This window comes from Sceloporus undulatus, chromosome 1, assembly GCF_019175285.1.
Source record: "Sceloporus undulatus isolate JIND9_A2432 ecotype Alabama chromosome 1, SceUnd_v1.1, whole genome shotgun sequence".
Classification (NCBI taxonomy): domain Eukaryota; kingdom Metazoa; phylum Chordata; class Lepidosauria; order Squamata; family Phrynosomatidae; genus Sceloporus; species Sceloporus undulatus.
In genome coordinates, this window is record NC_056522.1 from 308,609,063 (window position 1) to 308,637,012 (window position 27,950).

General features: G+C 40.4%; 2 protein-coding genes across 6 annotated transcripts in view; both read right to left on the reverse strand.

Moving 5' to 3' along the window:
• The window catches only part of AMBRA1 (autophagy and beclin 1 regulator 1), a 346,870-nt gene that overhangs the window by 244,928 nt on the left and 73,992 nt on the right, over positions 1 to 27,950 (reverse strand). Inside the window, 2 exon segments of the mRNA XM_042446971.1 lie at positions 8,229 to 8,411; positions 11,117 to 11,203. Coding sequence (XP_042302905.1) covers positions 8,229 to 8,411; positions 11,117 to 11,203 — 270 coding nt within the window.
• CKAP5 (cytoskeleton associated protein 5) overlaps positions 1 to 27,950 on the reverse strand; it is a 537,335-nt gene that overhangs the window by 155,559 nt on the left and 353,826 nt on the right. The window lies entirely within an intron of this gene.

Genomic DNA, 27,950 nt, shown 5'->3' on the forward strand with positions numbered 1-27,950 from the left:
TTGCAAAGAGACCACCAAGGGAAATAAATAAATAAATAAATAAATAAATAAATAATAATAATAATAATAATAATAGTTACTAGCGTGGAAACTACTAAAATGCAATTCAGAATAGAAGGCTAACCCCCCTCCCCTAAGGAAGCAACCAACCTCTCTCTGGCTTGCTCTTGTGGCCGGCTGGCTCCTCCTTCTTCCTCCTCCTCCTTTCCCTGCTCTTCTATTCATAAGGAGGAGGAGGGCAGAGGGCAAGGTGGAGCCTGATGCAGGCCTGCTGCAGCCCCTGGAGCCCTGTTGGAGTGGTTGAGGGGCTGCACCAGGCCTCCTAATGGGCGCCGCCATTTTGTTTTTCAAAATGGCGGCCAAAATATCACGTGACCTTTGCCATCCTGAGGTCACGCGAGACTTCGGCCGCCATTTTGAAAAACAAAATGGCGGCCAGAGCAGCGTGAAAACGGGGGAAATCGGCGGCAATCGGCGGCAGGACTGCGCAGGGGCCGGCAGGAAGGCCTTGGCAGGCCGGATCCGGCCCGTGGGCCGCAGGTTGCTGACCCCTGTCCTAAATGTTCATGAATTACAAATTATCTGAAAAATTTAAACCAATATTACATTTCTTCAAGAGACCTATAGGAAGGGAGCAGGACTAATCCTCTCCAGAAAAGTTTTCCAGACCCAATATATGACAGGTGACTCTATGAAAGCTAGAGGAGTTGCTTGACAAATTGTGCTCATTCATAGAGGAACTAGTGATAAGAGATATGCTTTATCATTCTAAAGGGTTCAATTGCAGACAGGCAGATTACTCCCACCACCTTCTAGTCCCCAAATAAAAATCAAAAAGTCTTCTTCCAATCTTTTATAACTTGGATAAATCCTATCTTGTGCTAAAATAGCTCACCTTTGTTAAATATCATTAACTCGGCTTCTCTCATTGATCCCTAGAGAGCCATGCATCCCCACGAGAGGCAATATACTTTTTCCCCCCCAGAGCCCATAAGTCTTACTCCAAAATTGACTCTTTCTTTATTTCTAAGTTGCTCCTTCCTGAGATTACTGATGTCCAAATCAGTGACATCACATGCTCTGACCATCAGCCAGTTATCATGCACTGGAGGATAGGACAGGGGTCTCAGCGATCTTGGATCTGAAGCTTTAATCCTCCCCTTCTAGCAAATGATAAATTTCAAAATCAAATTAGAAATGCTATCAATCTCAGTTGCACTACAATATACCAAAGCATACCATTATGAATTTAATAACAAACACTCGTGCCTACTAGCCAGAGCAGTTAAAAAGAAGGTAAACAGAAAATTAATAACTGCATTATCCACTTGTAAAGTTGGTCTGGACACCTCTTCAGCAAATATTGTCCAAGAATTCAGCAAATTCTATAAAGAGTTATACATATTGGAAGCTACTTGTGACACAGCCACTAGTGAGTTTATAAAATCTCTCAATACAGTCGGCCCTTCTTATACACGGATTTTTTATACATGGATTCAAGCATACACGGTTTGAAAATGTTCCAAAAAAGTATAAATTTACCTTGATTATCCATTTTTTATAAGGGACACCATTTTGCTATGTCATTATATTTAATGGGACTTGAGCATATACGGATTTTGTTATACACGCGGGATCTTGGAACCAAACCCCAGCGTATAACAAGGGTCCACTGTATTAAGAAGCTTTCTGATTCACACCCATCATGCTTGAACAAACCAACAGAATTGGAGGAGATAAAACAGGTGATAGGTAAACTGAGGCCATTCAAATCTCTTGGTCCTGGTGGCTGTTCAAGAGAGTTTTACAAACTTCTTAATGTGGAATTATCTTCCCATTTACTCCACCTATTCAAAGAAGTTTTAGGTGAGGGTTTTCCACCTCATAGCTGACACAGGTCAAGATTCATCTTCATTCTGAAAACACAAGAAGAGAACCCTGGAGACAAGTTTACTACTACAATAAAACATCTCTACGGGCACTTGAAAGGGACAGTGCTGGTCAGTGGAATAGGCTCAGAACCTTTAGCTTACACAGAGGCACTAAACAAGGCTGCTCACTATCACCACTCCTCTTTGTAATCTCTATAGAACTGCTAGCTGAAATGATCAGATCAAATTCGAGTGTGTTAGGACCTCAGATAAATGGCCATAAAATAATGATGTATGCAGATGACATCTTTTTAGAGGTCCAGAATCCTGAATCATCCTTCTATGTCCTAAAGAGCATCCTAGATACCTTTGGAAAATTCTCAGGGCTCAGAAGTAATTACCACAAATCCAAAATAACGTATATGAATGTCTCCCAATCGAGATCAAGAGAAAATGTCAAGTACAGCATGCCTGCTCCATATGCGGGCGCGCCGGTTTATGCGGACGCCATGTTGCAAGTTTCAATGGTGCATGTGGTTGCCGCACGCACCGTGCCACCTTGTGCATGAGCCCCATTCACTATAATGGGGCTCGAGCATAGGTGGAATTCGCCTTACGTGGGGGGGGACCGAACAGACCCCCCCACGTAAGGCAAGGTTCCACTGTATTTCTAATTTACAAACATGGCCTTCTGGATTCTCCTGTTTGGGCATTCTCATCACAAAGAATTTATCTCAGCTAGTCCCTAGAAACTGTAACCCAGTCATTAAGTGGATGAAAGCTAAAATAAGGGGATGGAAAAAAGCTGAACTTCTCATTCCTTGGCAGGATTGGCTTGGTAAAGATGTTTCCAACCCCAAGATTGTTCTTTTTATTTCAATCTATTCCTATTAGTCCAGCCTCACAAAAATTTAAGGTCTGGCAAAAAATAATTACCAATTTTATTTTCCAGATTTCCCAAAACGGCCTAATTCACCAATGCTATAGAAGGTGCATTAGCGATACCTGAACTCAAGACATATTTTCATGCTTTTCAACTGAACCAATTCTCCCAATTTGTCATAGAATCACATTCCACTAAATGGGTTCATATGGAACTAGAGGATAATAATTTAACTGATCTTAATCTCCTCTTTTCTACTAAGGCTCAGAGAAAATTGAGAGACATGCATAATCCATTCCTCAACAATTTCATCTTCATATGGAAACAATGGGCGCACTTAATTGTCCCTGATCCCTCACCTATCTGTCCTTTTTAGTGCATCCCAGCTTTTATGAGACAGATAGATTAGCCTACTTCAGAAATTGGAAAAATGTGGAATATATAGGATAATGGACTCATTTGATGCAGGAAGGCTGAGACAAACCATCCTTACTTGGCTCCAAATGGTGCAAGTCCTCTCCTTTGCATGTCACATCTTGCTAAAAGGCTATAGTTCTAGAAGCCCAACTTTTTATGAATCCATTTGTATAGATAAAAGACAATCCAAGGGAGGAGTGGCCACTACTGTATATACAAAAACCTAATATAGTCCACTTATGGTAAAACAAAAATCATTCTACTAGAATAATCGGGCAGTTACATTTAAATATGTTTATATCAGAGGAAACCTGGGCAAGCATCTGGTCCTCCTCCATATATAAATCAAAATCGGCAGCTGCAAAGGAAAGTGCTTTAAAAGCAACATACAAATGAGATTTTACCCCCATGAAACTTTCAAAGATATTGAAAAATGTTTCACCATACTGTTGGGAGAGGCTATAAGGTTCAAGGTTCTTACGTATACATGTGGCTTGAATGTTCTAGGATCAATGCTTTTTGGAAAGCAATATTGTTGCTGATATCTGACATTATAAAACAAATCAGTGACATTTTGTCCAGCCTTATTTTCCAGCTAAACCAATAGTCATCTACAATACCAAAGACTTTAAATATTCTCTAATCTCTCTATCCAGAACTGAAGACAGGGAATTTGTTACTTGAAAACTGGTGGAAGAAGGTCTGGGACATATGGTTGTTGGAAAAACTTTCCTATTCCTTTAAGAACAGATCCAGACAAAAGAAGACACACACATTCATTGAGGACCCGTCTGTTTTTAGTGATTATGTGAGCAACAATGGCGGGGTACAGACCGCCGCTTTGCGGCGGTCTGCCGCCGCCACCAGTAGGTCCACGGGGGAGCCGGAGCCTTCAGACGGCCCGACTCCCGCGCGGACCGAAAAAAGAAGCTCCAAAATGGAGCTTCTTTTACCGTTGCGTTTGCGACGTAGCGAGGCGCCAGGGGCGCGCTCGCTACGTCACAAGCGGCGCGACACGTCTGGACGCTGTGCGTCCAGTACGTAAACATGGCGGCGCCCGTATGAACAGGGCGCCGCCATCTTGTACGTATTCAATACGTACTAGGGTTAGGGGGTGCGGAAGCACCGCCCCTTCCTAACCCTAGTACGTATTGATGACGTACTATTTGGCGGTCTGTAAACCGCCATAATATCTCATTTTGCTCCACTTTCGCACCAAGCTGGTTTTTGGAAGGACATCTTGGACATTGACCACCCAACTGTAACAAAATGATCTAGGATTTCCCCTTTTGGATCTTTTTACTTCAAAAGAATATATTATTGGGTGGAAATTCTCTTTGCTCATTCCCAAGGTTTGTTATTTCTATTGTTTATAAGCTTGTTATCTGATAAAACAAAAAATAAAAAAATAGAAGAAATCATACAAGAGAAAGAAAAATACAACAATGTTAGAGTCACAGGCATACATTTTGTCAAGATGTTGTTATTGTTTCAATTAAGATGGTATGGAGGGATCTACATACAGCAGAAGCCTTTCCTTCTGACCATGTGGGCACCAGGGAACAAAGAGTCTTAAAGTCCAGGAAATAAAAATTTAAATTTAATTAGCAACACACACAAAAAATGCTTCCTTTGAGAGCCAGGCTGTGTCTATCCTTTGTGAGGCTACCCTCCTCCTTATTAAACAGAGATCGGGGAGAATATTCTCTACCTGCATGGAGATCTCTCCATACCATCTTAACTGAGAACAACATCTTCACAAAATGTAGCCCTGCAACTCTTAACATTCTCATATTTTCCTTTCTCCTATTTTTAACACCCTGCTTGATGAAGAAACCAGTGGAGCTTCAAAAGCCTACATCATGTATGTTGTGAATTTTGGCTGGTATAATAAAGGTATCACATTTTTGTGGATTTTGACTAAATATCCAGATATTTAAATTAAGTCACAAAGTCTCTGTTATCCTGACTAGGCACACATGAAGTTTAAAGTCTAGAAGTCATTTCCTCAAACACCAGGAACAACACAAACTACTATTTAAGGGAGACCGTATACATTATTCTTGTCAAATAATGACATACAATCCTTTGCCTCTAGTATACTTATATCCTTATGTAATAAAACAATACAGAGCATAGAAAAGGAAGGAACCTTACCCTTTCTGGTCTGGGAAAGATAAAAGCCTCACCTTCCCAACCAAGAAAGGCAGTGTGGGCTTTTTAAAAGTTATATAATTTGATCTTTTAAAACTACAAAAAAGTGCAAAAGCAAAGAAAGGGATGAACCAAGACATTCAGCCAAAAAAAAAATTCATTGTGAAATATTAGTAGGGAAAGGTTCCACCTCAAAGGCTCTCTACCAGCCAAGGAAGATAACTGCACAGAATGGAGAGAATACCTCAAATGCACAGAAGGGCTAAGATCACAATGGAACATTTGTTACCAAAAAGCACAGCTAGGGCATAGGACAGAAACACACTTCTTTCCCCACTCAGCATGAAATAAAACTCTGGTCTTAGCATGGCTGACTGAATCGCTTTCCTGAATGGACCTCTTCCCTGTGTGAATATTATCTGCAGGGGAACACATTTCTCCACAGGTATCTGCCTAGCTTTGTGAATGAAGAATGTACCATTTCTTTTTAGCAGCCGAACCCCTTCTCAAGAGGATGAATAGGAGGCAGTAATGGAAATAACTGAGGGTTGCTCTTGCTGAGCTTTCCACATCTCAATAGGCCCCAGCAGGCTGCCTCACTCCTACTTCTGCAGCCTGTGGTGCTGCTTGGGGAAAGCTATTAGGCGGCTGATGCTTCTACACCTCTGCCTTCATTTACATCTTACACAAACAAAACCAGAATGAAAAAGGAAGACACATTCATTCCCTTATGCTTCCAAGTAGTTAATTGCTGGAGCATGAAAGAACAAGGGTTCTGCCTCCACCATCAACTCTCTTTTAGAAGATTATTTTCTGCTGTTCCAGAAGGAGACAAATTCAGACTACCTGGCTCACAAAAGGTGTGCAACTAACATTTAAGGGCATAAAGGAGTCATATTTCTACCCCTACTGGCAACAATACAGAATAAGCAGAGTGTGATGGAGTTCTCCATGTCCCTAATTCCAGACAGACACTGGAGTTTGAGCAATGACAAAAATTTAACCCAGACAAGCAGATTAAAGATCAGATGAAGACCCACAATAACAGAAAATGACAGACTGGTTTCTGAGGGAAAACAATGTAGATGGTTATCTAAAATCTGCTCAAAAATTGAATGAACTAAAAGGAATGTTCAAAAACAGATGGTTAGAAAATAAAACTAACCAACAGGTCATCAGGTACCACAGAATATTAGATTAAAGCTATATCATATTAGATTATGGAAAATAACTGCAGATATTCACTGTTCATCTGAAAAGTACTCAGGACAAATCAGTTTGCAAGACACAGAGTAACAGACTAAACCAGGCAGAATACCTAATAACACAGGATTACTGTACTATTATACTGCTGACTGCAGGGTTTACTCATACAGTCCTCCCTTCCCTTACGCAAGGGATCCGTTCCAGAAACCACCACCACCCACCCCACATAAGGGCAAAACCACGTATGTTCACGCCCCATTGAAAATAATGAGTGTGTGCATGCAGCGCCACATGGCGCATGTGCCATGTGTGAACATACCAATTATTATATTGTTCTGAAGAGAAGCCCATGTATGGTGCGGGCTCACTGTACTTTGTACCCAGCATGAAGTCATCTTAAGAAGGCCCAGATATTCTAAAGGCACCAGATCATGTCTGATTTTGGAAATTAACGTCAGCCCTTATTAGTACTTGGATGGGAGACCACCAACAAATACCCGGTGCTGTTGGCTATATCTCAGAGGAAAGAACTGGTAAAACCACCTCTTTGTCTAAGAAAACCCTATGAAATTGATGAGGTTGCCATAAATTTGACAGGCTACTTGGATTATAGAATCATAGAGTTGGAAGACACACAAACACACACAAAGTCAGATTACATTCATTGTTACAGCACTGGACCAAGAAATATGAAACCACTCTGCTCAATCATAAGTTTTCTATTCTGAGTAAGTCATACTCTTTCCTTTCAATTCCCTATTTACACACTACAGTCATCCCTCCATTTTTCCGGGGGATCCATTCCAGATCCCTCCCCCCACAAAAATGGGAATTCACAAATATTCAAGCCCCATTGGCTTGAATGGCCACATGCTCCCACGTGTAACTCTGTGTGAACACCTTTTAAATCCTTCCTGCTTGCCTGTCCGTGAAGGACCGAGACCGTGGATTCAAAGTCAGTGAAAATGGAGGGACAACTGTGTAATCAACTGCACAATTAAGATTTGCAGGATCTACTTTGTTTTTTATTAGAACCCCAGGATCCACAAACTAGCAAGTGGTATAAAAGACATATAATTAGGATTAAAGAAATCTGAACCCAGAAATTTGTTCTGAGTACTAGAACTGCATAGAGTTGACAGTATTTCCACATGTTCCTGGATTTCTGTTTTAGAAATTATGCTTTCGCCAACAGGCTGGGCTAATGAAATCCACAGATCTATCAATAAATGCAGATCTACCTGTGCACCTCAATCCACAATGTTGGTTTAGCAAAAAGACAAAGAAAAGAAAAAGAAAAAGAAAAGATTGTCCTCAAAAGTGCTCTCCACTCTTAATAACATAACAGAGACTGGATGGAAGCACTGGCTAATAAAGTACACAAACACACATACACAAATAAAACTACCATACAGTGACCCTGATGACTGATACTAATCTCAAAGCAGATACATTAAATGTACTTAATTTGTCATCAATTTTGTCACATTAAGGTCAAATTAAGCTGTTAAATTATTTCTAACACTTTAAAAAGTCAGCGGTAAGAGGTCAGTGTAAAGATTTATAAATATAAAAATAACAGAATATTAATCTTTTACATTTTGTGAGGTACAAATTATTATCTTTGAAGTATATCCAAGACACCTTGAAAGAAGAGAAAAGAGTCTTTGAACAGGCTCTGTGTAGGAAGAACTTACTCAAAGTCTTCAAACTCTAGATCATTTCCTTCTACAGCGGGACCTGCATTCTCAGAGGTGGAAGCAGAAGATGAGGAAGAGCGGAGACGATTCTGCTGATATCGCATGGAGCGCTGGCGAATACTATCTCTGCGTGAAAGATACTGGATCATTCTCTGGGCATAATAAGCAGCAGGAGACAACCTGAGAACATGAAAGGTCACTGTTAGCTCAGAAGCAAAACTCACTAAATAAAATGGGACATGCTTCTTTGTTAAGAACATGTAGAACTGCAACTTCACTATTTAAATCTGTAGCCAAAATAGAGACATCTTTCCTACTTCTCTAACTTACCTCATTTGATTATGACATACTGATGAGTATTTGAATACATCTTTTCTATAGATAATAAAAGAATTTTGTTTTAGCGTTTGTTTGTTTGTTTGTTTTAAATAGACCACATTTTTTAAAAATCTGATCCAGCAAAGTTCTTATGTTTTGCCTAACAGGCAAGTCACAATATTCGCAAAAGAAATGGTTACTTATATTTGACTTTGAGTAACAGACAGTCAAACTAACTCATAATCTTATCAACAGATGTTTTCAGAAGCAAGATATAAATCAAGCATCTTTGAGAGTTGTGAAGAGACAGAAAATTCTATTCAAATATGGAGAAGACTTAATTAAATGGTTTATTGTTTAGCATGCAATTAAGATCCTAAGTAATATATCGCTTTTCTAGCATACAATATTTTTATTTATTTATTTATTTATTCATTCATTCATTCATTCATTTATTTGTAACCAAGCCTGGGGTTGGAGGTGGAGTGGCAGGGCCTCTGCCAGACCTTCATTGGGCTGGATGCAGAAAATCTGTGAGCCTGATTAAATCTAGCCACCTTCCCCCCAGCAGTAAACTTGTATTTAATTATAAAATGCTGAAAGAACTGCATCTTTTAAGTACCTTTGTGTGTTGCAAATAATTTTTTTTAATCTCTGACCTATCTCTTCCAGCAGGCCTATCCACCCAATCTGCTATAAGAGAGTTAGAAATACCCCACCTCTATTTGTAAAGATATGTATTTTAAATGATGATTTAGTCTATGTATTGTATTGATAGGGGTTTTACTGTTTTATTGAGTGTATTTTATATGTAATTTTTTATCTTGTAGTGTTGTTTCTATTGCTGTAATCCTGCCTAGATCTGCAGGGAAAGGCAGGAAATATAAATAAAAATTATTATTATTATTATTATTATTATTATTATTATTATTATTATTAATGACATTTCAGAAATAATTGTCAGAAATTTTGTTTTCTTGTTATGCCCATCTTTCACCAGAGATATTTCCTAACGTTCTCTAACTTGTTTCCATCAATAGTTAGTTTTTAAAAAAGTTCTCATCATGTCCAAAAGTGGTCATTACTGCTGTCATTTTCTTTGAAGGGAGTTTATATCAACCGCACAGAAGTTTTCAAAGAAAGTAGCCATTTCAGAAATAATCCATCCATCTTTCCCTACCTTGCTAGTCTATATGTAGGTAGAGATTTTGTGTGTGTATCCACATTCATAAACTTTAGCTTTTCCAAATTACAATAGCCTCTTTGTGAATTTGTGTTTTTCAAAAGGACTTGCCATCAGTGTAGTTTAATTATTGCATTTAAAGATTATTATACATGCCACAGCCCCAATCTACCAGGAATCCAGCCCAAATACAAGCAGAAAAGATCCATTCCTATTTGGGCCAGGTTTAAGGCGCCCCATTGCAGCTCCAAGGTGGCTTCTAAGTGTGTGGTGTCTAAACACCATAGCCCTAAGACACCTTGAAGCCACTGCCATGTGATTGACTGGGTGGCTTCAAGACATCTTGGGGGGGTGGCGTCTATACCCCCAAGCCATCAGAAGGCCAGCTTTTAGAGCTGGTCTGTGTTAGCCCTTACTGAATTCTGAATTCCTCCCTCTTACTCAAATCCAAGACATCAACATCTTATTGTTATTAGCATAATTCAATACCTACTATTAATAAAGCAGATTCACAATATCCACATTTAGCAAAATTATATTCTAAGCTTCTGATTTCATTATCTTCTTCAATATTACCTAGAAAGGTCAAGTAGTCTGTGTTTTGCTCTGAAAACACTTTCTCTCTATCTCTGGTGCTATCTAAATCAGAAATTGTATAGCCTAGGTCCCAAAATTCTTGGTATGTAAAGTAAACCCTTAAACCCATTTTCTCAACAGTGACATAGACCCAAAACACACTTCAGAAATAATCCCGTTTGAGACCTCTTTAACTGTCCTAGCTCAATGCTACAGAATTTTGGGAAATGTAGTTTTGAGACATTGAGCCTTCTCTGTCAGAGGCCTCTGGTGCCTCAGTAAACTACAGTTCCCAGGATCATATAGCACTGAGCCAAGGCAGTTAAAGCAGTCTCAAACTGGATTATTACTGTAGTGGGTTTTGGGGCCCCCAGAGTAAGCATAAGCAACACATGCAGATGCAGCTCTGTTGAAATGAACACATATTTATATTCACACACAAGACAAAAGGGAAGGAAGGCTAAAGTTAAAAAGGAATGATTATGATAAAACGCTATTACACATACATGAAATACATTTCATTTCAGATGGGGATGAAGATGAAGGGGATGGGCCGAAAACTTTACAGGAAAAGTGGCTTTTGAAGGAAGAGATGTAATTTGGCATAGGGCTTTGGTGAGTTCTAAAAACAAGGAACTGACAAAATGAAATCATTTCAGTGCTGCTTCTTCTTCTATCTATCTACATACTCCCTTTTTCTTAAAGTTGACATGGTGTGAAGAAAACTAGAAGGCATGTCATCTATTCTACATCAGAAGGGAGGTTCATACAAATGTACAAGACTATCAGTGACTTAATTTGTCCTTACCTAGCGGGATCAGGATAGATTGGATGCTCCCGGGATCCTGCACCATCATAACGTGATAGTGAAATGAGTGATGACTCCAAAAGCCTCCTAAAGAAGAAAACATATCCTTTAATTGGCAAAATTAAGTTATAATCATCCTTATGTCCAGCTACGTCTTCCATTTAAAGTTAGAAGAACTTGCAAATTGTTGTTTGTTTGTTTGTTTTGGCTTCATATGCTTTATTGTCATGTAAGAATAGCAAAACTCCACTGTACTTTGACATTAGTTAAATGGCACCCTTTTTCATTATTGCACATACAGTGGTACCTCGGGTTACGAAATTAATTCGTTCCGCCGCCGCTTTCGTAACCCGAAAAGCCTTCGCAAGCCGAAAACCCATAGGCGCTAATGGGGAAAAGCCGCGATTTCGTGTGAAATAGCGCCGAAAAGCACCAAAAAATTTTTCGTAACCCGAAAAAACGTTCGTAAGCCGGAACAGTTTTTTTGAATGGATTTTTTTCGTAACCCGGAAATTTCGTAACCCGCGCATTTCGTATCCCGAGGTACCACTGTATTGTTTTATATTATATTACAATACAATAAATATAATATAATATGCCTAAAAATTAAATCTTTGTGACCCAGTCTTCACACGCGCCTGCACCTCAGTAGAAGCATTTCCCTCTATCACCTGCAACAGAAGGGAACTGACAGGAGGGGGGAATCACCCTATGACACACACAAATCAGAAATTAAAGCTAAAGCAGGGGGTTATCTATTTCTCAGATACTATTTTCTCTCAGGCTTATTTCAAATGTTAACATTTCCTGCACACATTTTTTAAGAGAAACTTGAATATAACACATGGACTGGCATACTTGGGAATCACACATTCATCACTTTGCCCATGCATACACAGTTGGATACAACTGCCCGTCTACTTCCCTGCATGGACATCACATGGAAGCAGTAAAGTGAATGCACATGGAATTACTGCGTGAGACTTATAGCACATTGTTTCCAAGGGTTTTTGTTTTTTCTTGTACAGTACTGTACTGCTTTCAGGATAGAAAAATAATCATATACATAGCAGACCTCAGTTTACAGGATAGGCAAATAGTTTACGTTACCTAGCACTATTTATGCTTCCAAAAATAACAAATAATATTTTGAGCCAGAATTAACACGTACTACAACAGAAATAAGATGAAAATAAGTTAGTGTCACGTGGAGTGTTCTAAATTTTTCAAACAATCATATTGTCAACCAAAGCTTTTATTACAATTCAAAGAACCGATTGTTTATATTGTGAAGTAGCAAATACAGCTTGGCCTTCAAAATACGCTTTCTTCTGAAGTAGACATACGTTTTATCCAGACTGGATGTTAATTTTTGCCTAGCTAATGAAGTTATGAGAATAACACCCCAATCAGAGTAAGGATGGGCTATACAGAAAAATTAGCAGCTTCTCATCATCTTTAATTTTAATTAGCAAATTGAGACTTGGTCATATAAGCCAATGATAATTGCTTCAGAAAATTACAGTGGGACCTTGGTATCCCCTGGGTTTGGTTCCACAACCCCCTGTGGATACCAAAATCCATGCAGGCTCAAGTCTCATTAAATACAATTGTATGGTGCCCTTTATATAAATGGCAAAACCAAAATTTTCTTTTGGGATTTTTTTTTAATATTTTCAAAGCCATGGATGCTTGAATCAGTGGGAAAAGAATCTGTGCATAGGGAGGGCCAATTGTACAATGCTTTCCCTCAAAAGGAACATCAGTCTTTAATGCAAAAAGAACCAAGTGGGGAAACCTCTTTCTTTCCATCTCATCTTTTTTTCTAGCTACCTTCACAGATCCAAAGGACAGGAATAACTACTAAATTAATGCCCTGTATTATTATCAATAAGTGGGTTTCCTGTGGCCTTCCTTTTCTTTGTCCAAAATTACGGCGAAGACTTTTCCAAATTAAGTGACTTCAGGGGAACAATAAACAAAAACATTGTTAATCTTCCCTTTCCTTTTTATTTTTTTTTTATTTTTATGTTTTTTTTTTTTTTTTTTTTTTTTTTTTTTGGTAGTGGGGGGCAGAACTTTGATTCTTGGGTACTGCCTGTTCGCTACACACTCAAAATACAGGATATTTTCTTGGTTCTCACCCCAGGAAGAAAAAGTATTTAACAACATCAGAATCTAAACCCTGAAGCCCAAATCTCTGCTATGTCTGCTGTTCCTCTTCTTCTCAGAGTCCTGAGACACAGTTATCCATGTTTCTAAACCTTCTCTCTTCTCAGTGCAGTCTCTGATCTCTAAGTATGTATTTAATATGTGTTTATTTAAAGTACTGTATTTATACCCCATCTGTCAATCAAAAAGGCTCCCAGAGTGGCTTGCAAAAGTTAATTTGGAAGCTCTCTGCCCTCAGTCTTATAATCCAGTTGGACAGAACACAAAAGGAGAAGGGAATGCAGTGGAGGAAGAAATTAAGTTCAGCTGATGCAGTCTCCTCTTTTCACCTTGGAAGGCCAAAACAATGGCAGTTAGGATATGGAGGGAGGAGCTGTCACCAGGCAATGCTACCCAAACATGAGGGATCAATTCTTGGCTGCTCTGCTCTCCTCTAGTGGCCAGAATAAGAGCAACTGAAATATGAAAGGAGGAACTATTTAAGCATCCTAAAGCTCTGGTTAAAACACCATCAAGATTAGCTTTTTGTGGGTTTTTCGGGCTATATGGCCATGTTCTAGCAGAGTTTCTTCCTGACATTTCACCAGCATCTGTGGCTGGCATCTTCAGATGCTGGTGAAATGTCAGGAAGAAACTCTGCTAGAACATGGCCACATAGCCCAAAAAACCCACAAAAAACTATGCAGGCCATGAAAGCCTTCGACTTCACCATCAAGATTCTTTGTTTCATCTCAGACTTGCCATACTCCCTTTGTCTCCCCTTCCGGAACTTGTTTATCTCTCCCTCCTCATCCTCTCCCACCCCAATTCTCCAGCCAAACAAGCCACCTCTCCTTCAGCCTCTTGATAGTCCAGATTACTAATACACTAACTTTCCATGCGTGTTTATCGAGTTTATCAAACAGGACAGGAGGCTCTCAATTTTGAAAGAGAAGATAGCGAGGTCAATTCGAAAATTCACACAATTATGTGATTACTTATCACACCTTAAATTCACAGTAATGGCCTCCCCAAATGCAACCCAGATTCTGTGCAAAGTAAGCCATCACATCTGTGGGTTCTTAACTGCGAATTGGCACCCTTGCACAGGCTCAGTGAGACTCCAGATAACTGGAGCATAGCATATTTAGGTGAGTGAAAGAGAGGAACCAAGAAATCCCCAATTTACAAAAGAGGTTGGAGGGGTGCCAGGAAGAATGGTTGAAAGAACATGCTCTATTCACATTAAAATGAGCATATATTCACTTTTGTCACCTTAAAACATGAATATAATGGTTATCCAATAGCTCCCGGTCCATGCTTCTTAATTAGCAGGCAGCAGCCCCCTCTCAGAAATGCTGAATGACAAGCAGAAGCAAAATTCCAGATTGGGGGAGGGGGGACCAGAACCAACGGAGACATGCACATCACACCTAACAATTGCACACTGAGTGCAAAATTGCCTAGGAGTAGGGTTTGTGACTTCGCTAGTTCACCGAATTTACTCAACTGTGGATTGACACATGATTGCGTTCAGAGTGCGTTTGGACTGCCAGTGATAATGTGTGGTAACCTTTCGCGCAATAACGTGAATACGCATGATTGCGTTCAGGATGACACTGGATTATACTTCCAATTTCAGTCGTGTGATATCCTCCTATGTATCCATAGAAATGTCAAGATGCCTAGTCATAGCTGGAAGGATATTCAGTAGGACAGAAGTTGCCAAACTAAAGGCCCATGATCTATGGGAACCACAGATCTTTGCCTCATCCAAAGGTCTGTGATCAAGTAGGATGATGAAGGAAGTTGTATTCTCAATTATAAGGGCATCTTACATCTTTTTTCAGGTTAATTCATTCTCCAGTTTACACAGAAAAATCAATGGAATTTTTAACAAGTGCTCCAGTCTAGAACATTCTTAGTTCAACACTCAGCTATTATACAGCTAAATGCAAAATAATCCTGAAGAAGTTTTCACTAGACATATTCCATTGAAGATTCATTTTCTTAACAGTCTTCAAGATACAGCCTATTATTTATTTAGATTTATAACCCAACTTATCCCTGAGGGCTTGAAGTGGGCAACATTTATAAAACGTCATTAAAAATGTATGCAACATGCTACTAAAATAAACCCCACTTATCCTTGGCCTCTGAGGGATGGTTTGTACAATCATCAGACTTAAGAAGTAGTAAAATGTTCCTGAATAACAGTACTTCCATGTGTGGAATGAGGCGGTATATATTTGAAAAACATTCAAGTATTTCAGGAAATATCCAAATATGTACTATGTACAGTACTCCCTCCCCCCATACACAAAATCCCCACAAATACAAAAGGATCATATCAAAGGCTAGTCTGAAATCTTCTTATTACTTATAAGCAAGTGGTTCTTGTCACTCTACTCCATGGAAGCAGCACACCAGAAGGCAATTCTTCTCCCTTTTCAATAAGCTAAAGGGCTGGATTCAGAAAAGGTTTAATAGCACTTCTAGGTGTTCAGAGTTCTTCAGAGAAGCCACAGAATTAGGGAGAAATGCATGCTTCTTGGGGGAAGGCACAAGAGACACCAGCCAAACCCTAGCTGCCCTGCATTCAGAGGAAACCCTCAGTGCATTCCTGATGTTTTCTTTAATCAGCCTGAAGAGAGGTTGCCAAAATTGATTTTAAACCTCTGCACTTTCACTTGCATTAAGAGCCCTGTGAAAATATCAAGAGACAAAAACACAGTGGAAATTGGACATATTAATGCAAAAAAGATCCAGGGGTGCAACAAGAAAAGAACCAAGCTGCATGATTCAGAAGGACAATATCCCTATACAATACTCCAGAGGGTTACACAGAATGTCCATGCCTGAAGCTAACACCAAATGTTTTAACACCAACGTTTTATTAGCTTAAATAAATTTGTTCAGGGCTGAGGGGTCAAGGTGCAATAAAGAACACAACATAACAGCATGATAAATGGATTCAATAATGAAGATGCTTCTAGAATCAAAAAAGCAATGACCTATGGCATTAAGAGTGTTCCCAACAGTCTTTAAGAAATCTGGTCTTGCTTTATTGTTCTGTTCTCTTTAGTCTGCCAAGTCTAATTACTAGTTAAAAGTCTAAAACTATAGAAATATGTTGAACAAGTTGCTTTTTCAAAAATGTTTCCCACCAGAAATCTGCAAGCAAAAAGCAGAATTTTAATCTGCTCTAAAGCTTGCATTTTTTATCCATTAAACCGGAGTTGTTCAAAAGCAGGGGACAGGAATACCAAGTCATTTTGAGATCTATTGGATTCTATCCAATGACAGAATCTTAGAGATGTAAGGGACCATAAGTTCCATCTTGTCCAACCCCCTTTCATGCAGGTATACAGAATTATAGCACTCCAAAAAGTTGCCCATCTATCCTCTCCTTAAAAACACCCAAAGATGGAGATTCAATTACCTTCCAAGGCAGTCTGTTCCATTGCTGAAAAGCTCTTACAGTTAAAAAAAAATTCTTCCCAATGTTTAGACAGAATCTTTTTGTAATTTGAATCCACTGGCTCATGTTCTAGTCTCTGCAGCAGCAGAAAACAAGCTAGCTCCATCTTATACATGACATCCCTTCAGATATTTAAAGATAACAATCATGTCACCTCTCAGTCTTCCCTTCTCCAGGCTAAACATGCTCAGCTCCCTAAGTCATACGGCTTGGTTTCCAGACCTTTGATCAACTTGATCACTCTTCTTTGGACATATTTCCAACTTGCCAATATCCTTCTTGAAATATCTGACCAAAGCAGAATAGAATGGGACTACTACTTCTCTTGATCTGCATATTATACTCATGTTCATGCAACTCAGGACTGCACTGGCTTTTTTGGATGCAGTATCATACTCTTGACTCATATTTAACTTGTGGTCTACTAAGATTCCTAGATCCTTTTCATACGTACTGCTTTCAATCTTACATTGTTCATTTTTCCTGCCCAGACGTATTACTTTACATTTATCTCTGTTGAAATTCATTTTGTTACTTTTTGGCCAGTTCTTCAATTTCTCAAGGCCATTTTGAATTCTGATCTCTCCTCTGGGATATTAGCTACTCCCAGTAATTTGGTGTCGTCTGCAAATTTGATAAGCATACATTCTATTCCATATCTAAGTCGTTTATAAAGATGTTAAACAACACCAGGCCAAGGACAGAACATTAAGGGACCCCATCAGTCACTTCCCTCCAGGATGAAGAGTAACCATAGGGGAATACTCTCCAGGTTCTGTTGTTAAGCCAATTACAAATCCACCTAACTATAACACTGTAAAAGCCCACTAAATTTACTGTACCAGCTTGTCTGCAAGAATATCACGGGGTAATCTTGTCAAAAGCTTTACTGAAATCCAGATATACTACAACTATAGCACTCTCCTGGTCTACCAAATTCGTATTGCTTTTAATACTGAAATAAACTGGTTGATCTTCACTATTACATCCTGTTCATTTTCCTTCTGATTATAGTGAGTCTAGCAGTTTGCCCCCAAATTTTAAGACCATGAGGTCAATTTAAAAAACAAACCAACACAAAAAGTCTTGGAAGCACATAGTGGCCTCAGCAGAAGAACTCAGGGGACTGCACGTATCACAAAATTGCACTTTGCCTTCTCCTACATTATACATGGCCTTAGAAACAGAAGACAGAAGATAAATCAAATGTAGTCAGGCCTGTATTCCATGACTTTGCAGAAGCATAGAAAAAAATGGAAGTTGTATTAGTGAGTGAAGAATTTAATTGAAAATATTAACAAAGGTGTATGTTTCTAGTTCTTATGAATATGATGGTATGCTTGCTGAAATTTCAAAAGCCAGGAGTAGCTTAATAAAGTTTAGCTAGCAAGGATTCAATTGGATGCTTATGCTAATAGAAGGCAGATACGGGAAGTGGTGATTTTCCTTCACACATGAAACCCCCTGTACACCTTTAACTACTACTCCAGAAGGATGGGAAGTCCTCCAAAGCAGAGTTTCTGATGTCACCACAGGGAGGGGCAAGAAGAAGTCTTGCTTCAGATGATACATAAGGACAAAAGCTATTTCTTCCTCAAGCTTCTGACATGATTCTTCTGCAGCATAAGTACCCAATTGGACTATGGTCACAATTAATTGGGAGTAGGTTTTTGAAATAATGTTTTCTTCTCTAAAACAAGAAATAAAAATTGGAGCAGAATTAGACAAAAATGACTGAACCTCAACACAAGGATATGGCAGATGGCACTGCTTTGTTCAGTTCATGTAATGCATACACGATGTAATATTTACTGTTTTCCAGGCACACAATTTTAATTGCCTTCAGTATTTTCAGCACATAAAGCCCTGGTATAGCACAAAAGAGAAGCACCTTGTTATTTGTGTCTCTAAACATTTACAACAGCACCCATAATTATGAATACGTCTCAGCAATAAAAGAGAAAATTCAGGAACATACACATACCAAGTGCTGGGTGTTGTAATTGTTATGAACAGGAATGCATATTTGGCAATGGGAGGAGGACAAGAAAAAGATCAAAGTAACAAGCTTTATTTGTGCATTCTCACCCCTGAAAACTTTCATCTAGTTCTCATCAAGTTTGATACTCCACCATGAATGCCCACAATTCCCGCTACTAAGTTCACTTCAGTTTGCACTGCCCAGATCTACAACAAAGGAGCACTGACTCATGAAGCAAGCACTGTGTGACCGGTCTAGACAACATGAAAATTGCCACAAATGGCATCTAAAGCATAATTAGTGAAGAAACTGCAACTTCTATTATCCTTCCCCACATACTATGAGAGTCACACATTAACATCCTCCAGATTGTCCATCAATCCCAAGTGATGAAAATTAATGAAAGATGTGGTGGACTTACCTTACAAAATTAGCCTGTGCCTTTTTCCTCTCTTTTCCTTTACTATAAGAGGTATTACTTGCCATCTGTTCAACACTGCTCTCTATTGTGATTTCAACAGATTTTCTGCCTTTCAGATATTAATACCTGTGGAAAGAACTTTGCAACTGCCACTGTTCTGATCCCTATTATGGAAAGACTATAAACTTAAGCTGTTTCTGAAAACAGGAAAAAGGGACCTGGAAACCCCATTTACACTTTTTAAAAAATATGTTTTCCTCTCTAATCTTCTTTTCACTCAAAACACTGTCACCAGAATGGTAATGCAATATTGGAATTAAAAACAGCAAAGTAAGTTAAATACTAGGATATAAGATGGTTTTTCGCACTGTCAGACCTTCTAAGAGCACCTCTGTGGCTTCATACATCAGCAACTTGGCAAATTTAGTTAGCACATACTAAAAAAGAGGCAGCCAATATAAATACCTTCCTATGCATTTTCCTTTTCTCTCAACGCATTTTAAAAGCAACCCCACTGTTTTAAGACTATAAGAATCATCCCCTCTATTCCTGCCAAAGACTCTGTATACTATGGAGAGAATTCAAAAATAACTTAAGCAGCAAAAGCCTAAATATGACTGGGGCCCAAAACACACAGGCAAAAAGTGCCAACTAGGCCACGCTGGAGGCATGGCGTTTAGATAACACATGCCCAGAAGTCGCACAGAGGCTGCAGCAAGCAATAAGAACTGGGCCAAAAGCAGCGGGTATAATCCGCTCCTTCCTGCAGTCTGGTTCAAGATTTGGTGGTGGCCTGCATCATGCAGTGGACACACAATCAGGGCCGGCGTGGTCCTTTGGCCCATCTGCTTCAGGCCTGAGTAAACTAAATTCATGACATGTTATTCTTTAGAGCAATGGTCTCCAAACTTTTTCAGGCTACTGCCCCCCCCCCCCACTTTCCTCCAAGGCAACAACCCTAGCAGCCCCCAATGGCTATTCCTTTATATTAGGTCTACTGTTCTACTGCAAATTCAAAACAACCAATCTCGGTGGCTGCCCCATTTGCACCCAGTCATTTTGGGAGCAGTAACCAAGCAGCCAGCTGATCAGTGACTGGCCACAGTGACCCAAGGTCCTTGCAATAAAGACTGACACTGGTAAAAGGCTTCTCTGTTGCTACTTGGTCACTGCTTCCTTTGCATCTGGTCACCCAGGGAGGAGCAACTGAGCAGCTGGTTGAGCAGCAACTGAGAATCTTGTCACCTATGCCAGCCTTTGCCACAACTGCTTTGGCCTAGTGTGAGCAAAAGGCTTCCCGGTCACTGCTTGACTGGCTGCTCAGTTGCTCCTCCAAAGGTGACTGGGTGCTAAGGAAGAAACTTCTCTCCAATAATGAAGGACTCTAAATCCTTCTGCACTGGGATGGAGAAGAGTGTAGCCAGCTTCCCACTTTTCTTCTCAGCAAGAAAGGCCTCTCAATCCTTTCCCAGGGTGGAGAGGGGTACAGCCAGTGTGTGTGCCTAGTGAGATTACAGAGGCCACATGCTCTGGACCGGAGACTGGTGTGGACAAGGAAAGGGAGAGAACTACAGGAATCATTCCAATGTGAAGAATTCTCTCCAAGAATAGACCCCAGATACTCTTCCCCCTTCTTCCAATGCAGCTTCAAGTCATCCCTTCCTCCTTCCCCCCAGCATTCTTTCTTATGCTACCTTTTCTCTCAGCTTGTCTGACAATAGAAAGCAGGAGCAGCAGTACAGCTCCAACCTATCAGCCAAGTGCCAGTAAAGCTCACAAAGCTTAAGCAGCATCCCAAATTTGAAAGCTCCTTCTTGCTACCACTTCTCCCCTGCCACCAAGTGCTGTAATTCCTTGGTTCACTCAATCAGTATGTACAAAAATGGCACCACTCTAAGTCATAGAAGTGTTGCCTGTGTTCAAGCCTTGCCAGAGTTTCTCAACCATCACTGCCACTACTACAGTGGACACTTGTTATACCCTGGGGTTTGGTTCCAAGATCCCCCTTGGATAACAAAATCTGTGGATGCTCAAGTCCCATTAAATATAATGGCATAACACATGGTGTCCCTTATAAAAAATGGAAAATCAAGGTTTGATTTTCTGAACGCCGGCTCTTTAGCCTCGTGCGCCATCGATGGCTCTCCTGGCTCCAACCCTGCCCGGGTCGGTTGGGAGGCCCTGGCCCTGGCAGTGGGTTGTGAGGGGGCGCCCTCCTCCCACTGCGGCCACGCTTCCACTCCTTGGTTGTCGTCTGTGGAGTGGGCCTCTGGGCGCGCATCCGGCAAAGCCGGGGCTTGCCCGGGCTGAGTGGAAGCAAGCTCGCCCGCTGACCCGGCCTCTTCCTCATCCACCATGGTTGGGGGGAGGAAGGAGAGAGAGAGAGAGAGAGAGAGAGAGAGAGAGAGAGAGAAGGCAGGCAAGGAAGGGCAAGGTTTTTTTTTAAAAAAAGGAAAAATTCAGGGATGGAAGAAAGAGAGAATCAAGCCAGGCAAGTCCGGGGAGCCAAGATGAAGAATAGGATAGTTGTGGATCTCGCAGGTATCCAGAAAAACGCGTCCTACCAGGAGCTAGGCAGGAAGAGGACTGAGGTTACCGGGGGTCGCTCCGCCCATGAGGTGGGGTCAAGCCCCTGGCCTTTGTTTTTGAATTCCTGCCTATAGGAGCCTTTGCAGGCGGAGCTACCCAAGATCAGGATGCTCGGCCCCTTCTCTGCTGGGAAAAGATGTAGCTAGGCGAGTAAGCTTGCACAGGCAAGAAAAGGATGGGAGACACCACTTCATGAAGCAATCAGCAAGGCTATGTGGGAGTTTTAAAGTACCCGGGAAAGAGAAGTTCCATGCAACCCACATCACCACCATGATCCTAAATCAGTGGTTCCCAACCTGTGGGTCGGGACCCCTTTGGGGGTCGAATGACCCTTTCATGGGGGTCGCCTAAGACACCTATTTAATTACAGTTATGAAGTAGCAATGAAAATAATTTCATGGGTTTGGGTCACCATAACATGAGGAACTGTATTAAAGGGTTGTGGCATTAGAAAGGTTGGGAACCACTGTCCTAAAGGCTGCTAGTTCCCCTTGTCTTTCTTGCATGCCAATACTTTGAAATCCCTCTTGCCACCCCCTTTTTCCCTACCACCTCACTGGATTTTTGCACCATCGGTTGGGGGGGGGAGAGTACTGCCCACTTTGGGAATCACTGCTTTAGAGTAAGGGAGCCATGTGTCACCCAAGATGCTCTTGGACCAAAACACCCAGCTTTCCTCACCACTGACTATGTTAGCTATGGTTTCTGAAACTTGCTATCCACAACATCTGAAGGAATGTATTATTCCCAAACCTAGAGTGAAGTAGTCACATTTAGTGTTTCAAGGTGTATTCTACAACTTTTCAAAATAATATTTTGATAATAAGCAGATTCTCTGAGTAGAAATTTTTATAAGGCCAAGTAGTGGCACCTGCGAACAAGAAGGTAGAAACTGCAAATTCTAAAGGAAACCAAGGTTTGTATATTAAAAACAAACAACTCCTTAGGGAAAAAATAATAGTCTGTGAGAAAAGAATAATTTTAGAGGCCGCAGAATGCCAATAGCTGAGGGAAGACTGAAAAATGGGAGAGCAAGAATTAATGAAGCAACCTAGAAGTCTCCCTCCCTGGCAGTTTGAAGTTTGTATTTTCAAATTAAGAATTTATTTGCCAACCAGACAACAGTATGAACATTGTTGCCGAATGGTGAGGTGTAACCAATATATGTGACAAATATCATTGAGGGCACACAAAACAAACTCAAAAAAGCTACAATCGACCATCCATGTCCAAAGATTCCTTATCCACAGGTTCAATCATCCCTAGCTTCAAAATATTAACAGTGTGCCCCTGTCATACGCGGGCGCGATATATGTAGCTTTTAGTATACGCCCAAAGCCGTGCTGGAAAAATCCATGGTGCACCCAAGAAGTAGTAATGGGGTGTGCGCCTATGGAGCACGCACCACGTCACACCACAGGCACAAGCCCCATTATTTTTAATGAGGTTACAGCGTAGGTGGGATTTCTTTTACGGGGGGGGGGGGGAGTTTCTGAGAACGGATCCCCTACATGGGAAGGGCCCACTGTATAAATTCCGAAAAAACAAACCCTGATTTTGTCAATTTGGATATGGGACACAATTTTATTATGCCGTTGTATTTAATAGGATTTGAGTATTGATGGACTTTGGTATCCATGCCAGGGGCGGTGGGGGTGGGGGATCCTGCAATCAAATCCCAGCAGATAGCAAGGATCCACTGTATGTTGATTGGTGAGCAAAAAATGTCAATTTAGGACACCTTGACTGTTGAATTCTCTCCTCATCCATTTACCTGCCATTTTATATTCTTCATATTTCTTGTACTCATACCACCACCATACTAATACTAATTAAGAATGTTCAAATGGTTATATCTAAAAGCTCAGAGAGTCATCTAAGTATTTATTGTAAAAATGATTGCAAAGGTCTTCTCATTTCACCAGTTTTTGAAACCTAGCAATTAAGAAAACCCACTCATCTACACACGTGCGCGCAATTAAACAACAGTTCTGAAGAAAAAGAGCAGATATGCTTGTATTTATATAACTAGTACTTCTCTTTAAAAGCTATTCTGTCCAAATGCCTCCTTTGAAATGTCATCTGACTTCAATGTTTTGTAACTATTTGCTTAAATTTTAAAATAAAAATAAAAATGCTGTTCAATAAAGGGTTTAAATTGGTTAATATAATAAGGTAAATAAATATTATAGACTTTATATAATAAAGCATCTGTCTTGCTCAGCATCTCATCTCCAAGACTTCCCTGAACAGAAAAGGTATGTCAGGAGAGCTAACACAGCTCCACGGTTTATTAGGTACTCAGACACACTGAACTATAATTAATATAAAGAAGAACTGGTGCAACACAGCTATGAAACTGAGCCATGTTATCAGAAAAATGCTGGTTTCAGTCTTCCCTCTGCAATGCACTTTGTGACCTTAGGCAAGTTATTCTCTCTCTTTCCTTTGCTCAAATGTGGTATGAGGCATAGTAATACAGATTTCACAGAAGCAGAGCTGTAAGAGACCACAAGGCCCAGCGAGTCCAAATGCCTGTCATGCAGGAAGACACAATCAAGCACTGCCAACAGATGGCCATCCAGCCTCTGTTTAAAAACCTCCAAAAGAGTCACCACAACACTCTGAGGCAGCATAGTGCACTCTTACTGCCCCATTACTTCTTCCTGGCGCACCAAGACTTCTTCCGGCGCAGCTTCCAGCGTATGCTGGAGGCTGCGTAAGGCGTGCCCACGTATAACACGGGTGCACTGTATAACATCTACATCAATCATCAGAAGTCTAATATTTATTTCAATGCTTGTTTGTCAGAAGATCCTGTATAAAAGTTAAAAGTTAAGAAGATGAAGAGCTAAACAAGTTCACTACAATTCTTTATTGCTCTTCTCCACATTTCAAAAAGTATTAGGTAGGGCAATATTTAATAGCAATTGCTTTGTATGCAGAAAGCAGAAGACTGAACCAAAAACTATGTCCAACTGAAATGCTATCTTCAACTCTTACCACTTCAAAAAGAAGTAGTAGCATTTGCTTAACAAGACTATCTTACACTTGAAGATCTCCCTATGCAGAAAGAGCTTATTCCCCCCTTCAAAAGACTTTACTACAGGGAATTCATTTGATCCACCTATAGGGAACAGTATGAAACAGACCAGGGTACAAACCTCTCTATAATTTGACAAAATAGAATATGTAAAGTATAAATGGGGAAAAGAATAAACCACTGTAATTTACATTGATTATAAGTGATTTACTGTTTACATTATGGCAGAATGGTATATATCAAAAAGCTAGAATATTCTTGCTCCAACTTAAATTTTAAAAACTGCTATTTATACAATTGATTGCGTTTTGTTGGGTGACTGAAAATACTGCATTGATTATTATAGGAACACTGTGTTTAGTTCTATTCTTGTTGCAATCTGCCTTTACTCTGCTTTAGGAGTCACATATAAACTTCAGGATTTTGGCAAATTAGTCTTAACTACACACTATAGTGTGTGATTAATTTCACCAAGCAATCCCAAAGTTACTATCATAATTTGTTATTTCATATAATGAGAGGAACCATTAATCAAAATATGACTTGATAATATTATACAAAAAACATACATGAATACCCACTAAAGAAAATGTAAGACCTGAGATCAAGAAAAATTCAACAGCATACTGTAGAGGTGAAACAAGTGAGAGAATTCTCTCAAAGCTGTTAGTAAACCAACTGTATACCCTCCTGCTATTAAAGCTAATACAAATTGTGAAGTCAAAGGCTTTCATGGCCAGCATCCATGCTTTTTGTGGGGGGGGTTTGGGCAATGTGGCCATGCTCTAGAAGGTTTTCTTCCTGACGTTTCGCCGGCATCTGTGGCTGGCATCTTCAGAGAGAAGATGCCAGCCACAGACACTGGCGAAACATCAGGAAGAAAACCTTCTAGAACATGGCCCAAAAAAACCCACAAAAAAAACACTAATATAAATTGCCATATATACTCATGTATAATTCAAGGACAGTTTTTGGAGCCAAAATCATAGATTTTGATATGACCCATGGATAAGTTGAGGGTCAAACACTGGGGCATGTTACAAAGGGTCTAAAGGGGGAAACAAAGCACCACTTCCCTCCCAACATCTCCCTCTTTGGAACTCTCCCAAGGGTCATAGTCTCAGCATGGAAAAGGGGAAACAAACCTTGGCACGCACGCGCGCACGCGCACACACACACACACTTCCCTTTACCAAGAGCATTTCTAAGGCGGGGTAGGCAACCTTTTTGAGCCGGGGGCCGGGTTGCTGTCCCTCAGACAACTGGGGGGCTGAAGCCAATAAATAAATAAATAAATAAATATATATGTATATGTGTGTGTATATGTATATATATATATATATATATATATATATATAATATAAAAAAATAAAAACCAGGACAAATGAAGGACAAAATTTTCAAATGGAAGACACTTTTTTAAAAAAAAGGGAGGACACGCGAAAAAAATTTGCTGATTTTTTTAATGTTAATATAAATGCATGTTTCTGAGGCTTCTATAGACAATTGTCCCCCCCAAAGGCCCCGGTGGCAATCGGCGGCAGGACCGGGCTGGGGCCGGTCCCAAGGCCTTGCCAGGCCGCATTCGGCCCGTGGGCCGCAGGTTGCCTACCCCTGTCCTAAGGCATATGGCTTGCAAAAGGGGGTAGAAACCTCTCTCTCTTTCTCTGCCCGGCACAGCCACAGGTTCCAACTGCACCTGAGGAGCCGAGTCATCTTCATCATCCTCCGAGTCCTCCTCGTAGCTGGCCATGACAGGTGTTGGTAATGACCTATAAAGCCCTTCATGGCTTGGGTCTAACCTATTTAAGAGATCGCCTTCTTCCATACAATCCATCCCGCACCCTCAGGTCCTCTGGGAAGAATCTGTTAAAGCCAGTAAAGACCAGATTGGCAGTGGCATCCCAGAGGACCTTTTCTGCAACCGTTCCCAGATTGTGGAACAGCCTGTCAGACGAGATCCGTCATATTACCAGCTTAGACAGCTTTTAAAAAGCTGTCAAGACAGATCTCATCCAACAGGCCTTTCCAGAATAGCATATCAGTCACCTACTGAACTGAATTGATCATTGACCATCGTCCAGCCCATCTCACTGACTAGTCCACACCCGATCCTCCATTTTGTTGATTTTAATGTATTTTTTAATGTATATATGATTTAATTCAGTGATGGCGAACCTATGGCACGCATGCCAGAGGTGGCAATCAGAGCCCTCTCTGTGGGCACACATGCTGTTGCCCTAGCACAGAGTTTGCCAGAGTTTCTTACTAGAAAGCCAGAGGGACGTGGCACTTTGCAATAAATAAGTGGGGTCTGGGTTGCAGTTTAGGCACTCAGTCTGTAAAAGGTTCACCATCACTGATTTAATTGTTATTTTAGGGGGGTTGAATTTGGGGTTATTGAATACTGTTGTTTTATTACGTATCAGATTGTTTTTACTGTAAACTGCCTCAATCCTAATCAGAGTAGGTGGGATATAAATAAAAGTTGTTGTTGTTGTTATTATTATATAATGTCTCTTGATTTCAATAAGGCTTTCTGTTAAGATTCCCCATTATGTTCTTGCAGCCAAACTGGAGAAATGTAAGCTAGATAGTGCTACTGTTAGATAGATTTGAAACTGGTTGACAGAGGTTCAATGGTCTATCTGTGTATTCCTGACCTGAAGGGGATTGGATTAGATGGCTCTTGCAATCCCTTCCAATTCTATGATTCAAAATGTTATGGAGTTTCTTACATTCAAAATTGGTGCACCTTGCCTCTACAAATATGAACTGCTTGAACACAATAGCTGAGAATGGTGGACCAAAACAGAAAATGCTTAAGTCATCTACTCTTGAGTGCAAAATCTATTAACTGTAGCACCCTACATTTAACATGAAGAAACTGCCCACTGAATTCCTCTGCAATTTACCTCTCACATTCCAGCCATCCTCTGGGACTTGTAAGTTTGCTCCTTCTCTCTGCATGTGATGCAATTTCAGCTTTCAATCATTCCTGGCATTTTATTTAAAGGGGGAGGGGGGGTGTGCTGACAGTGACCAGCAACACTTTTGAGACTAAGGCCTGTTACAGACAGGCCAAAATAAAGCTGCTTCGAGTCACTTTGGAGGTATGGTACTTCAATGATGCATGCGTCCTAAGAGTCCAAAAGCCGCACCAAAGCT